Raw genomic sequence first — 17,305 nt, 5'->3', positions numbered from 1 at the left:
TTTGTGTTTTTGCAACAGAAACATTTGCAGTATTGCATGGTTGGTATTCCTGTTCAGAAACACATTTGTAATACTGGGTGAAATGGTCCGTCTATCCTGAGAGTAATCTATACATGATGTATCTAGAAAAAGGGCCGAAAATAATCAGACCTGTGGCAGCTGCAGGATTGACAAAAAGCTGACCAATCCAAACTCCTCGGGCCGAGGACAAAAAAAAAAAAAAACAATCAGATGCCTTCATGTCTAGTTCTGCCCGTTCTGCCTACGGCTCCCTCCTCCACGCGATTTCACCAGTGCCGAAAATAACTTGACGTGAGTGCGATGTATTGTACTTTTTTTTAAAAATAATCATTACAATAATAATATAGTTTATTATAAGGGAGGGGGGTGGAGCTTAGCCTATTGGCTTGACTTCCATCGTGTTATTGCCATCTTGAGGGATCTGTTGGGGGTGAGGAGTGTTGTTTGGAGGGGCAGGTTCGTCATGGGGCTGGTTTTGTTCTTGCCTCTGATCCAGCTCTCTATGGCTTCTCGCTCATATGAATATCCATCTGTGGAGAAGACCCACACTGAGACAATTCAGGTAGAAACTATGGTGGTGAAGCTGTGATAGAGAATCAAATGACTGCCTTTGAGGTAAGCGCTCAGAGAAAGATATTTTAGATTAAAATCTATTAACTAACCTGCAGCAATGACCGGGTCCTTCATCAGCTCTCTGGTAACTGGACACAGAAACTCATCTGGGGCTTCGGAGCCGCTCTGTGCTGCCTTCAGGGACTCAATTTTCCTCAGAAGACGACCACGGAGGCCGACGGAATCTAAAACATCACAGCTCAGTTTTAGTCTCAATAATAATCATCATTTTTAAATCATTGAAGATGAGCTCACTGCTGACCTGTTTTTCTTATGGCACTCGAGTGTTTTCTGCTTAACTGACCCAGTGAGACAGGCGCTGTACGAACCTGTCCTCTGGTTTTCTCAGATAAAAGAAAAACTGGAATAACTCTCCATCAACCTGCTCTGAGTCAGAGAGCCGAAACACCTTTGCTGTGGGATGGCTTTACAGCTCTCGCAAGTTAAGGGTCTCCTTTTATTCTGGCTGAAAATAAAACTCCCAACAGGTCCAATGAAGGAAAATAACTCTGCACACAGCTGCACGTCTCTGCCTGCTGACAGCACCCTTTGAATTTGTCATCAGCTGCAAATTTCCCCACCAACGAAGAGGGAGGGGCGACCTTTATGGCTGAACGTGATTACTTACTCTGTGTAATGGCAGCACCACATTGGAACAGCTGCAGAGATATTTTCTTGCCTGCATTCTGAAGTCCAAATAATTTCTTTTTTAGAATACAGAAACTGAATGAGCAACATAACCCCCCCCACAACACTTTTTACATCTGCATTTCAAAGTGTAATGCTGAAAGATAGTTAGACACGTTCCTGGCTGCACATATTGGATGTTCACTGTTAATCTTTTGAAGTTCATTATCATCGTTATTGCTTTTGGATAATTTTTTTTTTTAGTTCCTGAAATTATCTCCGTATGTTTCAGTTTTCACAAAATGCATCGTTTATCTATCAAATGCAGGCTAATTAAGACTAGTTCATTTCTACGACCCAAAGCTAAAGAAATGCTTTTCCTGATAAATGATGCAATCAGTTCTGCACACGGACAAGTTGTACACCTGTGTGGAGAAATAATGTGGCTTCACTCATATCGTCTTGCTCTCTTCAGGTAGGCGCACAGATCAATGATGCTTAGGTGGGAGGAAAGAGAGAAACATGGTAAAAGCCCTTCAAGTTTTCATGCAGGGAGTTGATTTTGAGGTGTGCTAAGAATTATTATGCGTTTGCAGAAGTTCTCCTCATTTAGTCCTCAGCATTGTTTACAGATAGTGTTAGGTTTGCTTGTATTTAACTGAACCCTTCCCTCTTCCTGTGGACTTTTCCTTTTCCCACTGGCTGCAACACAACCCAAAGCCTTATTAATTCCATTGCCCAACTGTCATGTGTTCTTTTCATGATTTTCTGCCCATCCTCTTTTCTGCAACTATGCCTTTATTACCTAAACTGTTTCACTTAAACTCCATCAGTCTTGTCTCATTTCCAAAAGGCATTAGACTCGTTTAGATATTCATATACAGATATTTGAAGCTGAACTTTGGGGTTAGTATGCTGAAAAGGATTTTTTTCAGATCTCTCTTCCATACGGTTCATATTTGTGCAGATTTTGCTGCTCAGTGGAACCACCACTGCAGTGTCTAATCAATCTTCCAGAAGGTCCTCCAGTTAAACAGGTATTGACTTGCCTTTCTATCAGTCTTACAAGTGCTTCTTAGAAAGGTTTAATTAGTCTTGAAGACTTTATCTGACCACCACTATCTCCGTTAACTACACTTTTAATCAAATTCCAAACTGAGGAAACGTCTACCTGAAATGCTTTTCCTATTAGCCTTTTCCTGCTTTGTGGGCATCAATCATGTTCATTTTCAGAGTGATAGGCAGTTACTTTGAGGCGCTCATGGCTGCTGCTGTAATAATGTAATGGGTCCATGTTCTGAGAATATTTCACACATTTATAAGAGCAATCAGCCTCCAACAAACAAAGAGATCTTCACAATCAGCTTCTGTCAGCAGGGGACCGTTTACTTCAACAGACCGCATTGAATATTATGAATTTGTCTTCATTTGGCACTCATTCATAGAATAGGAATTAGAGAGAGTGCACATCAGAAAGACTGTGGCTACTTGTTACCATGAACCAGTTCTCCATCAACAGCTTATGCAACATAAGCATTCGGCTAAAGGGCGCCTAAGATAAAACAGACAACAAACAAGACCTACTGGAAAAATGACATACATTCAATCATGAGGTTTCTCTGTTGATGAAACTTATGGACACATACAATCCTCTGATTCAGCTAATAAACAGCTGTTGGACTGAGAATTTGAACTTAAACAGGGGTAGAGCCTTGTTTAAGATTTCCACACACTGCTCCATCTTTCATCAGATGCAAAATACTGTCCACTTTACATTTAGATTGATAATTTGAAGCAATGCTACGATAAAACTGCCAAATGAGGCTGTCTCCATGGAGATACGCTGAATGATATCAGAATTTTCTCTCTTTCTCCTTTACTCAAACATTTATGAATATTTCATCAATTGTGCTGAAATCGTATTTGCACTGGGTGTGTGTGTATGCCTATGCACATGTGCACACTTACACAAATTGCATGCATACCAAATTACAGTTGAAGGTTGTATGGCAGAAAAGTCCATTTCCTGTCCAGTCTGCGGCAATGATGAGAGCTGTTCTCCGTCTTAAACACTATGGAGAAGACAAAAGACTGGCTCTGCATTACTGAGCAGCATGTAGCGTTGGCTGTGCTGTCCGCTGCTGTCCAACTGAAGCAAACAACTGCAGCCAAAAGGGTGTTTTTGCTGTGATTATGGGTGGCTTAGTGAGTAGGCTACATGATTACAGCCAGTAATCATAATTAGGCTGGAGACAGCTGTTGTTGTGTCATCTTGAAACTATCCATCCATCCATTTTCTATACCCGCTGAATCCGTCGGTCGGGTCGCAGGGGGACTGGAGCCTATCTCGGCGGGCGAGAGGCAGGCCGTCACAGGGCCACACAGAGACAAACAACCACACATACGCTCACTCCTAAGGACAATTTTAGAGACACCAATTAACCTGACATGCATGTTCTTGGACAGTGGCAGGAAGCCGGAGTACCCGGAGAGAACCCACGCATACACGGGGAGAACATGCAAACTCCACACAGAAAGGCCCCAGCCGGGAGTTGAACCTGGAACCATCTTGCTGTGAGGCAACGGTGCTAACCACCACACCACCGTGCAGCCCCATCTTGAAACCCCAAAATATGGAAAAGATGGAAAAATTATGAAAAAAAAAAAAAAAAAACTTGGGATGGAAAATGCCAATTGAAAAAAATAGAAAAACAAATAACGCACTGATTGCTACATCCTTGAGTTTTGGTTCCAGCGAGCAACAAATACTGCATTTATTACAGCCGTGCATTACGTAACCTGCAATACCGCCTTCTGACATCACTACAGCTTAGTTTGTTCGTTAAACCCGATAATGGATACAAGCCTGATGCACATTTTCCATTGAGCAACATTTGAAAAATTTGCTTTAAATTCAAATGTAGATCATGAGACATTTTAGTTGTTTATTAAAGAAAACATTAGCTCATCTTGAATTTGATGGCAAGTTGGAACAGAACCATGTTTACCACTATGTAGCATCCCGTCTTCCTTAACAACAGCCTGAAAACATCTGGAACTGAGGAGGACCAGCTGCTGGACTTATAAATGAGGAAATACTTGTCCGATATAGGATGCTAGCGGCTCAACAGTCCTGTGTCTTCTTAGTCATATTTAGCAGTTCATGATCCCCCAAATGTTTTCAGATGGTAAAAGCTCAGAACTGCAGGTAGGCCAGTCCAGCACCTGCACTCTTCTGTTATGAAGCTTTGTTGTTGTAATAGCTGTAGTATGCAGTTTAGCGTGGTCTTGCTGAGGCCTTCCCTGAAAAACGTGATCTGGATGGAGGAACATGTTGCTCTAAAACCTGTGCATACCTTTCAGCTTTGATTGTGCCTATCTAGATGTACATGTTACCAGTTCCATAGGAGTAATATTCAAAGGCTTCTTGAGGAACATTATTCTGAAATTGCTCAAAAATTTGTGGAGCCATTCTTGCAGAATACTGGACCTGTGTTTATAATTCCTTCTAAGAGACTCTGCCTCTTTAAGGTGCTGTTTTTAAACCCAATCTTGCCATTTCTTTTTAGTTCCACTTAACACACATTTAGTTGCCCCTGTCCCAGCTTTTCTTTAGATGCGTTGCTGCCATCAAAATCAAGTTGAGTTAATATTCTTTATGAAATTGTAAAATGTCTGCCAAAACACACACCGATTAGAATGAATGGATCAACTCAGATATGTTGGAGCAGTGAAACATCTTAAACATGCATTTCAGATGTTTATCTCTGGACTAAATAAATGTGCACTAGGGAAAAAAAGGTGGAGGTTGTGCAGTGCTCTGAAGTGTCTGATTTTTCTGCCTCTGATGTAAATGTTACTTTGACACCCATCACCCACCTAAACATTCCTGCAGACCACGTACTCTCCTTTATTCACACTATTCCTTTAAAACATGATTGCTCTGGTGGAGACGGTAATAAATGCATGTTATTTGGTGTCTTTGACTCTCTGGCTTAAATTTGTTCAGAGACTGTCGACCCTTTGCCCTTGGACTGCGGAATGAACTAATCTTATTGTTAGAGGGATTATTAGTGTTTGTGGGGTAAAGGTCATTCTGCAGGGTGCTGTCCTCACTGTAGGATGTGCGATTGTAAAAAGAGAGACATGCTACAGCTTCTCATCCACAAATCAGATCACTATGAAAAGCAGCTTATATCATGGTTTCCAATTCACTTATGTTTTCGGATCACAGAGTAAATCCCCACAGAAACACTGAATGTCAAAGTGCCTGTGTGTGTGTGTGAGTGTGTGTGTGCATGTACACTAATATACTCTACTGAACGACATCGTTCCATATTCCATGCTCACCGATTCCCAACTCGACCACCGTTTCCTTGCTCAGCTGGTTCAGCTCTGGTCCGTCGATGTTATTGGCTTTAAAGGTAGTGACGAGCTCCTTCAGTCCCTCCTCGCACAGCCAAGCCTGCACATCCTGCTCTGTCCAATCAGCGAGCAGCAGGCTAGAGTGACCCGGCAGCTTCCTTCCTGCAAAAACACACAACAGGATGAGAGGAAGTGCTCGGCTATTACGCCCCAATCTCCTGCAAACAACCAGATTCTTCTAACGCTCCACAGAAAAGGACACATTCCCTCTGCGGTGATATGGGAGCGATTATCACTTTCATGTGCACCCACCCACAAACATACACACACAGCCACATATAAACACACAGCTGTATTTTCATCACTTCTAAGAACACAACATTAAACAAAGTCTTCATATTATAAATTATTCATTTACATCAATAGGCCTTGCTTTCCCCCCACAGTGAAGAGGCTGGATCTCTCAACAATAACACACACACACACACACAGCTGACCTCACGTGCGGGCATGTGATCCAAAGAAACGAAACCCCAGGGTTATGTTATTTCAGATTGTGCCAGAATGAAGCTAATCAACCTTCACGACACCATCTCAGCGAGCAGCAATCATTTTTCATACACGGCAGACACAAACTGGCCTGTTGTGCGTCGGCCTTGTTAATGATATCTCACAGCTGTCTTATAGTTCCCATCGCCAACTGTTGGCCTCGTGAAGAATAACGCTGCAGACAGAGAGGTGTTGGGTTTCCCTCGTTTTCTTTCTCAACTGAGCCCAAAAGAATTTGTTAAAATTTTCCACCACATAACATTTAATCCCCCTAAAACAGTTCTGTGGTTGAGCTGCATTTTGATCCTGCCGTTTATGGAAAAACTGACATCTCTGATTATGGTTTTATTTGTTTTGTGGAAAATAAGGACTCGCTGTTGGATACCAAACCTTCTGAAGACTGTACTCAAAGCAGCCATCTTGAATCGTCACTGCAGGGAAAGCTCAGGTCAATTAATTAATGATAAATCAGGTTGGTTACAGCAAGTTTCCCAAAAGAAATCCAGGACGGTACCACCAGCATGCACATAAATAAGTCCTCCCAGAACTGGAATGCAGCCTGTGCTTTTAATACCATGAAGAGTCAAAACGTAAATTTTTGAGGTTGTAGATTTAACACAATTTTCTTTTTTGGTGAGAGTAAAACTACAAAGTCAGAGGAAATGTCCACTTATTTAAGTCAGATAGGTTTAACAGAGTAACAGCACTTCCTCTCTGCAGCCCTGGCTGATATAGGAGAGCATCTGGAGTCTCAAAGTTTAGGAGACTGAGTCATGGAAACACTCAGTCAAAAGCATGAAAACTGCATTGCTTCACTGCAGTCTGGGACTGCTACAGTGTTCAATTAGGTGGACAAATGAGGCCTTTTTCATCATCATTTCTTTTCAGCTTAAAGGATGAGGGTGATGATACTCTATTTTCTTTTCTTTTTTTTTATGGTCATATAATTAAACGACAAAACCGACAATGAATTCAACTTGCTAATAAGTTTTGCCTGCAAAGCTTAATCCTGATGGCACATTTCACTCTGAGCCTCACTGATGCACAAAAACTGTAAATCCAGGTCATGTTTTGTACTCTGTATGCATGACTTAATTTCCAAAAACATTGGGGCTAGTTATTTTTCAGTCAGACCCACATACTCCATCATCCTGCTGCTGCAAATTCTCACTAGCATGCAAATACTTTTTCAGTCCACAGAAAATAGTCAAATACAGACAAACCCACTGATATGTCCTGCTTCCATAGAGTTAAAGACATTATCATGGATTTGTAAAGACCTGAATGTGTTGATACCAAAGTGCTTTTCTGATTCAAGTCTCCTGGATCAGGTTAGTTTACAGATATCACAATGGCCCACATGCAGATGCTTTTTAAATGTACACTCGGCTGAGATAAGAAAATTTCCGCAACTTAAAAGTAAAACCTGACAGATTTATGTTATTGATTTTTCATGCAACATTATGAATAAAAACTGTAAAGTGGAGAACCATAATAATTGATTTTTGGAGACATCTTACTTGGCAACCTTCTTCTGCCAATACCAATGATGTGCCAATATTGAGCATTCCTTGCAAAAAGTATATAGCATTTTTATTTATTCATTCATTTGGAGTAACTCTTCCCTCTCCATTGCTATTCTGTTACTTTTGCTGCACCTGTTAAGGCAGGACATCTATCAGTACACGGAGTCTGTTATTTCAAACGTTGCACCAGGCGGTCTCAACCTGACTCGAGTTCAGATTAACAGGACGGATTAATATCTTGTGTGTGGTGCATGAAAACTGAACACTACTTCACCATCTTTCAGTTTGACTGTAGGAACAATAAGCATAAGAAGATGTTAATGCCACTAAAAGATGACATGATTTTCTTTTAATATAGGTGGGAGGAATAATAGTACATTTACAATCAGACGAAAATGTTGAACGTGGACTAAAATAAAGTAATGTGCACTGACAGATTTGGGACAACACTTACATTGGGCCAAATAAATGGCAGATCATGTCTTGATCTAATTAAGTTTTTACAATGCTTCATTATTGTTTAATGGTTGTCTTACTGGCTTTTTATGTGTTTAAATGACCTTGTTGAGAGGTGCTACACACATTTTTACTGTACACAAGCAGCACTGATATGCCTAACTTTAACAGTGATAATATTAACAAAGCTTAGCGGCTACACTGTTTACCATGTTCGTCACCCTAGTTTTGAAAATTAGCATCTGTACATTTGCTTATGAAATAAACATCCAATTGGACTAACCCCTTAAAGGTGGGGTAGGGGATCTTTTCCTGGAACATTTTTTTACATATTGCTTGAAATACTCTTCACACCCCCATTGCAACCAATTAATTAAAAGTTTTGACACAAATATGAAAAGTTTTAGTGGCCTCTAGAACGTACAATCTAGGAAAAACAGTATCCAATCATTGTGAACGGACCGTTCACAATGATTGGATACTGATGCCGTCTATCAAACTGCAATCTGCTCCTCCCTCCCCCTCCTTCCCCCTGTGCGCGTACCCTGCTCCGTGAATGAATTACGCGTCCAGGAGCTTGGCAGGAAGCTAAACTAGAGCCAGCTTGGCTAGCACCTAGCATTATTAAACGTATAGTTAGCATATACTAAATACTAAATAACGATTGAAGCAACGATCGATGCTTGCTGTCAGAACAGCGCTCGTGCACCTTCGTGCTCATGCGCGTTCATGTACTCTAGAGGCGTGCCTTCGGGGGGAAAGTGAAGAAAAGGGTTGGGACTTTTTACCGGTGTATTTTCAAAATGCAGCTTCGCTGGACTCAAAATCCAGGATCTCCTACCCTACTTTTAATGCCTGAATTTATATAGCTGTATATAAAAAAAAATGTTTTGTGTGCATTTTAGCCTTTAAGTAAATAATGCTGAGATTATTAATTCCACTTTTGCACAAAAAATAAATAGAATTTTTGGTATGTTGCAAATTTGCGACAACAGGCATCCTGGTCAATTTGGAGTCAACGGTTACTCCGGCTACAGTTTGTAGCATATGTGCGACAATAGGCGTAAAGGGGTTAAATCAAGGTAAATTATGTTTGTGAATGCATTCAGAGTTAATAAAAGATACATCAAATCAATACAAAGTTTGATCACCAACCCTTTAACTTATGTACTTATATGAAAAACTTAATTTTTACTCTAAGTGTTTCAATAGGTATAGATGGGCTGTGTGAGGATTAGAGACATAATAACAGACCATCATGGTTTCATTTTATTCATAGTTTTTGGTTCCCATTTATATCAAAGGATAACCACAAAAAAAAGAAACTCCCATAAAGCCTCTCAGCACAAGCAAAAAGATAAATTACAAGTCAACAATAAGGCGTTTTTAATGGATCCAGACATGAAATCTTCTAAACATAAGGTATCAAAGTGTAACATCATTGGTTAAAACCCAGAGGCTAACTGAATAACTGGATATTTCTGAGGGAATAACAAAGCGATGTATTCATTTACCTTGACGCAACGTCTGCAGTGAATCAGTGGCTGCAGAAAAACATAAAAAGGAAATAAGTTTAAAGTGTGATAAGACTGAAAGAAAGAAGATTAAAGGGGCAACATGAAAAAAAACATAGGTACTGAGGTTAAAAAAGAAACAGATCTTAATGCAGAAGAAATGTCATCGTCACCATTAACCTGACTTATGGCAGCTGCACTGATTAAGCTTCAAGATGTTCATCGACTGCACCTTTCCATTTCAAAATGGTTTTTTTTATGTTTTTTTTTATGTAGGCTGAAACTTCTTTTTGTTTTAGGTAGCATTTACCTCCATAACAACAGCTCTCTGAAGCTCAGTGGTAGTTTGCTCAGCTGCATCAATAAACAATCATAATTCCTCCAGCAGACATTACAATCAGACAGCCATACGCGTGTAACAGGAGCTTCTCTGGCTGTATATCTCACAAAATGCTCTTTTGAAACAGCTTTGCAAACAGCTCCTGGGCTTTGCACCACTCACAGTGGTGGGATCGTACATTTTAAAAGGACCAACCCAAACAGTTCTCTGCTTATTATTTACCAGTTTGGCCATCCTCATCTCCTATTCTCCACAAATTGACTGATCTGTCCATGGAGCCGGTTGCAATCAGGCCAAAGGTGGGGGACAAAGCAACGGCAGTGACATATCTGCAGGAAGGAGGAACAGAAGCAGGAATGTGAAGGGTGTGCGTTACACACTGAAACTGGCACAGGAAGAGATCAGCCTTAAAAGTCAGGTTCCCTCAACCCCTTAAGAGAAAAAAAAAGTGTCTTAGATCATCTTAAATCCTTTCATGCACTTCAAAGCGCTCTGCTGGTTCTTACCTGTGATGCCACATCAATGACTGAGCAGAAAGCAGAATATATTGTTGCATCACTGCACCTCAGAGCTTCGGGGAAAAACTAATCAAGCAAAAATCACATGTTTTGATCTGAAACACTGAGGCTCCGATTTCACTGTTTGCCTGAGAGCTGCAGAGATTGTATCGCAGCGGGAGGTTAGGTAATTTACCTGTCATGTTGTTTCAAAGTGTGGAGCAGGGTACCCAGGTTCTGTAAACACAGTACAAACAAAACCGAATCAAAACAGAAATGTTTGGCATCTGTGTTTATGGAGAATAATTGTTGAGACATCTTCTTTGTCACAGTTTACTAAAGCAGAATGAGGAAAAATAAATACTTTCTTTTTAATGTTTGTGCTGTGCTTACCGCATCATATATTGCTACACTTTTATCCACAGAGCTGTTGAATAAAAAAAACATCAAATTCATTGGGAGAATCCACGTCCATGAATCTACATAACAGAATAATCAAGGAAGATGGCTTTTTGCCTAAATCAACACTAGAAACAAAAGAAGAGCACAGATTCATCTTCAGTATGTTTGAGTTTCAGCCAGGAGAAACAGAAGGACCCAACAGGAGCCCCATAATAACAAAGTGCACTCCTGTGGCCGAATGAGAGAACAGCAGGATCAGTACTCAGCAGTGGCATCTGCTGTTCACAGTTCAGAGAAGAAAAAAATAAATAAAAGAGCATTAAACACAGACTGCCTCAATCAAATTTCATTTACTTCAAATGGACAAATAATTTCACAGCAAATAAATAAAAAAAAATTTAAAAATGGAAGAACATGACCCGACAGGCAGGACGATCAATATTCAGTCACCAAAGCAGGAGGTATTTATTTGCGCTGCCTATTTGAAGTCTAGATGAAATGATTTTTATTGGTGTGATGAGCACCTTACCCAGAGACAACCAGCTCTCCATCAGAAGAGAAAGCACAAGACAGAACAGGAGCCGACTGGCTGGTGAGAGTGTGAAGCAGCTTCATGGTGCAGGCTGTGGACCAACACACACACACAAGATTAGAAAAAAAAGGTTAGGTCTGTATTGCATCTGCTGCTGACCCCTGCAACTGACCAAGAATACTAAAATTCAGCCTTCCTTTCAATTTTTCCAGTGACTTCTCCCTCCTGCTGCCAGCTGCCTACAGACAAAAGATGATTTTTTTTTTCTGCATAAAAACATGAGCTAAGCTTTCACAACTTTTAAGTATAAAGTACCATAAACAGGGAATTCTCACGTTAAGTTTAAGCACACTAAGTTTATACTCGTGTGAAGTATCTGTGGACGTTTAAGTTGTATTTCACCATTACAAGCAGCCTTTGTGAGTTTTTCTGTCTGCAAAGTAAAAGTAACTTATGGATAAAGCCATGATATAAATGCAGGCCATCGGGAAAAAAAAAAAATATATATATATATATATATATATATATATATTATCTAGCCTTGTCACAATTTCAGAATCAGAATAGAGTTTATTGTCAAGTAGGTTTGCACTTACAAGGAATTTGACTTGGTGTAGTTGGTGCAGACAATATAGATATATATTCACAACTGTGATTGCAAAACTACTGCATCATCACAGGAGGTCTGAACAGTCTGATGAATATAAGCTATGAGACATGGCAGCGACTCCTACATTTACTTTCTTTGCACACTTATGAACCCAAAATATTTCATATTTTGACTCATCAACTAAATGTCAATTGTTAATATCATTTGTTTATGTTTTAAATTAATTTCATTTTAGCTATAAGTAAAAACATGTGAAAGTGATCATGATTTGGTACAAAAGCAGCATCCATAAATGGCTGCGTCCCTCAGGAGCAAAGGTGGGGAGAAGATCTCCAGTTTGTTAACAAATTCATCAGAAAAATCAAAGTTTAAAAACAATGCTTCTGAAAGAATGATTAAAGAGAAGAGCATATTTCTTCTTCTAGCGCATAACTACAAATCTAAGCTGCACACCTCTGAACTTCAGTCCCTAAAACAGAACCTGTCATTCTTCAATAGCTCGTATAAGTACTTGGGCAAAGTATTACTGTGTGGAACTGTTGTCAAGCACTATACAGCGTTACATTCACAATCTTTACTGTGTAAAACTTAAGCCTTATGGCTAACTTTAAGCAGAGCTAACTTCTGTAGACTATAAGACATCTTTTCTGGAAGAAATGGTCACTTTGGGCCAGAGATTAAAAGGACCATCCAGAGTGTTATAAGCTACAAGTCCAAAAGCCAGGCTGATGTTTGAAGTTGTATCTGTGCGCTTGACAAAGCTCATTTACACTTCTGTGATGGCAGCATCAATGAAGAAAAGTACACTGAGATTTTAGAGCAAAATATGCTGCCTTCAAAACAACGTGTTTTCCAGGAATGGAGGTTATGGGTTCTGGACTGGTCTGCCTGCAGTTCTGACCTGTCCCCAAAAGAAAACGTGTTGAGGACTTTGATAAATAAGATGACAACAATGACCCTGGAATAAGAACATCATCTTTCGATGTCGCCCAAAATAAATATAAACCACAAAAAATATATAGTTAAAATATCATTAGCAATCCCCCTTTTAAAGTTGTTCACCAGAATCACCCACACTTGAGTCTCTTTTTCATAAAATATTGGCAGAGGGTTTCATGCATACGATCCCCTCGCCAAGACGAGACAAACCCACAGCGTACAAAGACCAGCTTGTTGCAGACTCCGTCTCATCTGAGCAGCTGCATTGTAAAGAAATAAAATGAGGACAAACATTGTTTGGTGTCCCTCTACAAGCTGCTCTGAAAAGAAAAAAAAAAAAAAAAAATATCACCATGGACTCAGGTCATGTGGGACATTTCAAATCTTCCCAAGAAGCTGTTACCACAGCAACACATCTCAAGAACTAACACCATGGCATGTCCACGCACATAATGTGAATGCAGTCCGTAACCTAGTTACACAACCTGTGAACATATAAGAAATATGCTGGCGAATGTACAAGATGTTAATGGGTCTGTATGCACCAGATGACCTTCAAAACTCATCTAAACACATGCACAGTCCCCTGCTGCTGCTTTATTTCAGCAATAAAGTCTTAAGGTGATACATTATTAATGAGTCAGCCTGCATTTGATTTAAAGCAAATAAAATTCTCCCCACACATCAGATAGATTTCAAGGTTTCACCAGCCAGCAGAGTCTCTCTTTCTCCAACACGAGAAATGGAATGAGGGAGCGTTTGGTTGAGGAAGCGGGCAGATCATTCGGGTCGACCTACCTGCTCCTTCGTGCTGGGAAACAATCCATATTTTCAGCTGGCTGTCCTGTCCGCAGGAGGCCAGTCGAAACTCCACGCAGCAGCTCTCTGCAGAACAAAAGAAGCCACATCCATCCCTCAGAGTTCATGTTTGATGAAGTCCAGAAAAGAAGATAAATACATTCTGATGTTTGCTATGTGTAACAAGCCTTAGCAAGCATAGACTTCATAATTTGAGTCTGTTTTCTGTAGAGATTGACTGAGAAATAAAAGATAAGTTGCCTCTGAAGTACAAAAGTGCAATTCAGCAACAGGCGAAATTTTGAACTCCATGTTAGTTTAATGAGTGGAACATGAAGTGATCTGTTCAAACCTCTCAAGTTAAAGATCAAACATTCTTTCTAATGTTTCAAGAAAGATTAGTTGGATATTTGGCTCAATTTTGCTGAGGGGAAAAAGAAGCAAAAGTTTGTGAACCCCCGGATTTTATTGCAAAGAAAATTCAGGTTATTCAAATTTCTAAGCTTTTTTAAATTCTGTACCTCTTCAAAATGTTTATCCAACATTCATTAGCAACAACTTGCTCGAAGCAGCTGCCTAGTTATGTGAAAATGTTAAATAATTGATGCTCATAAGGAAAAGATGACAACGAGTCTTCAGAAAGCTGTTTTTTTTCTTCTTCTTCTCTCTTTTAAATAAGAAATAGGAGATAGCAGAAAACAGTTTGACAACCTAAGGTCTGGAAGACTAGAGAAATTTCCATGACAACTGCTTGCAGGATTGCTAGAAAGTCTAATCAAAATCTCTGTTTGACGGCAGAAAACTTTCACAAGGATTTAGCAGGCAGTGGAGAGATGGTGGACCGTTTGACTGCACCACACCTGCAAAAATATCATGTCAATGGAAAACATTTCTTGCATCCCTACCACATCGGGGTCAGAAGATTGACAACTATTATCTAAACTTGCCTGTATTCTGGAGGTACACTCTGTGGAGTGATGAAGTTAAAATATTTTTGACAAAAGGTGTAGCTTTTATGAAAGACAACCTCTCTGTTAGGCACAAAGTCTTATTGATCATGCTTTGGGCTTGTGTAGTAGCCAGTGACACAGGAAGTGTTTCATTGATCGACGGAAGAATGGATTCTATTAATTCTGGAGATAAACATTTAGAGGCGCAGGTTGTTTTCATGGCCATTCCATCACTTGACCAAAACATCAAAAATCTGTGGACAGAAGTTAACAGGAAAAATAAGCTAATCTAACCCAAACGAGAACTGAAACTTTGAGCAAAACAGAACGACATTTTCTCTGCTAATCTATCAAGAAAAAACAACTTTGTTTTGTGTCACCGTAGATGTAGGTTTTAATTTTATCTTTGAAAAGGAGTTTTGGGAGGAAAAAGGGTAAAAGAATTCATTATAATCTGCTTTCTCTTTTACTTTACAAAGTAATAAAGAGCCATAAAACCAAGAACGTTTGCTGATACTCACACTCCATAGAGACGGCTCTTATTTATTTCACGCTTGAGTGTCAGTTGTAATTTTTCCAATGGGACCAGCGCCAAAAACAAATTTCCATTCACCGTCATAGTTTCTAAGTGGTGGTAGAAATCTAAGACAAGACCTAAGCTGAGAAGAAAAAAAATCTTCACGTCTACAAGTGAGTGAGATGAGCCCTTAAAAAAATGACGACAACTCACCAACATTAAACTGAGGCGCAAAGCTGCAACAGGTGACTCCCAGGTCGTGAGCGTCCTTTACCGCATACAGGAGGCTGATATCAACGTCCCAGAGTTTGAGGTCTCCGTGGGTGCAGCCGGTCACAAACATCTGGCCACAAGGAGAAAAGCAGCAAGCCACAACGCTGGCCTCGCTCACCGCATTACATCTGTGCAAAGATCAACAGGCAAATTACATCACAAAAGCCTTGTAAGATTTTATTCTCATCCTAGTTATTTATTGAGAGTTAATGGAATCGTTTGCACCTGTATGTGGTTGTCTCCATTGCAGTGGTCTCTACTGTAAGCAGTAACCTGATGTTAGAACTGCACTAAAGTTGTCCTTATTTTTTGAAGCCAATAAGCCTGTTCTTGTGGGTTTGAAGTGTGCCTCTGATGGAAATTTTTTTTTTTAATAAATCTAACTTGTTATACTGCATGCAGAGGAAATACCACTGACAGCTGTGCAATGACTCCATCTGCTGATGGAGGCTGTGAGATGTTGCTCAGTTTCCAGTCTCTAAAGTACCAATCTTTACTCTTAACAGTTTTCTTAAAATGCCCGTTTTTAAATCAAACAATACTTCACACTGATTTGGTCATTTCCTAAATGAGAAACTAGTGATATTGGTCTTGGTTTGTGACTTCATAGTGACTTCAAGTTAAGCGCATAATAATACTGGGATGTCATTGTGACAGCTTCCCACAGTAGTTGTGAGGATTTCCAGGCTACATTTAACTTTTGGTGAGAAACTAACCATATGAGTGGTAAACAGTGCTTGGTAGGTAGGTGGTACCTGCGGAGTGTTTTAGAGCGGAAGTTCCAGAGGGCCACGGTGCCGTCACAGGCCCCCGCCAGCAGGAGGGAGGAGTCCGGCGCCAGCGCGCAAACTCGGAGCGGACTGCGGCCCGGGTGCTCGAGCTTTGCAATTAGCTCACCTGTCTCCGAGCTCCACGCCCTGGTGGACCCGTCCGTGGAGCAGCTGAGCAGGTAGCTACCACAGAGGCTGAAACAGCAGCTGTGAACCCCGTAGCCATGACCCGTCAGAGGGGAGAAAGGAAGCTCCGAGAAGTCAGCCGTGTCATAAACACGTAGAGTTTTATCAACCGAGCCGCTAACCAGCAGAGCCGGAGAGAAGGCGCAGCAGCTGACCTCGTCTGTGTGATGTCGCAGGGTGCGAATTAGAGACACCATTTTGTGGAAGATGCGTTGGCTCGGCAGAAGGAGCAGGTCGCACACAAGGTGGCGCAAAATGCTTAAATGTTGAAAACAGGAAGTGGCTGACGGAACACCGAACGAGACTTTACCTGTTGTTTGCTGTCTAATGTGACGAAAAGAGACGCCAAGCTGTTAAAATGTTGCTCCTCGTTTGTAATGAAGGGTTTTCCCACTTCTTCTTCTTCTTCGAGCACGCCAATAAAATCAGTTAACCACGCGCAGCTGTTATCTGTCATGTGACCGGACTTATCGCTTTGTGTAATGTTGTCAAGTTATAACGTGGAGATAAAAAGTACACAAAGTTTTCCGTTTAGGCTGCTCAAGGTGTAGCTGTACTTTGAGTAATTTACTGCCACAATTGAGGTACAAATAACAACTCAAACGGTAACAGTAACAATAAAAGTAAAGGTCTAATTAAAAGAAGAAGAAAAAACTGGTTTATTGTTTTAATGCAGACACTCATAAAAATAATATTCCTACAATAGTCACTACTCATTTCACAATTTGTCTTATAAAGTACAGTTACACCAGGTTTTCTGACTGTTTTGAGGCTCCTCCTGTGGACCATATCTTACTCCCCGCGGGTTAAAGTCTCACCTC

At 40.4% G+C, this 17,305-nt stretch overlaps 1 protein-coding gene across 1 annotated transcript; it reads right to left on the bottom strand.

The window, feature by feature from the left end:
* Positions 1-342: 342 nt before the first annotated feature.
* LOC142396722 (WD repeat, SAM and U-box domain-containing protein 1) lies at positions 343-16,955 on the bottom strand. The gene is made up of 11 exons (XM_075479749.1): positions 16,284-16,955; positions 15,469-15,656; positions 13,789-13,875; positions 11,439-11,532; positions 10,901-10,934; positions 10,704-10,744; positions 10,233-10,339; positions 9,671-9,700; positions 5,611-5,787; positions 684-818; positions 343-551 (listed from the first exon to the last, which is right to left on the bottom strand). The coding sequence occupies exons 1-11, from the start codon at positions 16,679-16,681 to the stop codon at positions 400-402; spliced, it is 1,443 nt and encodes a 480-aa protein (XP_075335864.1). The 5' UTR covers positions 16,682-16,955; the 3' UTR covers positions 343-399.
* Positions 16,956-17,305: the final 350 nt, after the last annotated feature.

Source organism: Odontesthes bonariensis, chromosome 12, assembly GCF_027942865.1.
Source record: "Odontesthes bonariensis isolate fOdoBon6 chromosome 12, fOdoBon6.hap1, whole genome shotgun sequence".
NCBI lineage: Eukaryota > Metazoa > Chordata > Actinopteri > Atheriniformes > Atherinopsidae > Odontesthes > Odontesthes bonariensis.
The sequence above is the reverse complement of the archived record's forward strand: the minus strand, read 5'-3'. Positions and strand labels throughout refer to the sequence as shown.

Coding starts and splice junctions, on each gene's coding strand:
- LOC142396722 (XM_075479749.1), bottom strand. CDS start 16,681: ATGGTGTCTCTAATTCGCACCCTGCGACATCACACAGACGAGGTCAGC. Junction 9,701..10,232: donor AGATGAGGATGGCCAAACTG/GTAAATAATAAG, acceptor GTTTTTCTGCAG/CCACTGATTCACTGCAGACG. Junction 5,788..9,670: donor ACTGCAGACGTTGCGTCAAG/GTAAATGAATAC, acceptor GTGTTTTTGCAG/GAAGGAAGCTGCCGGGTCAC.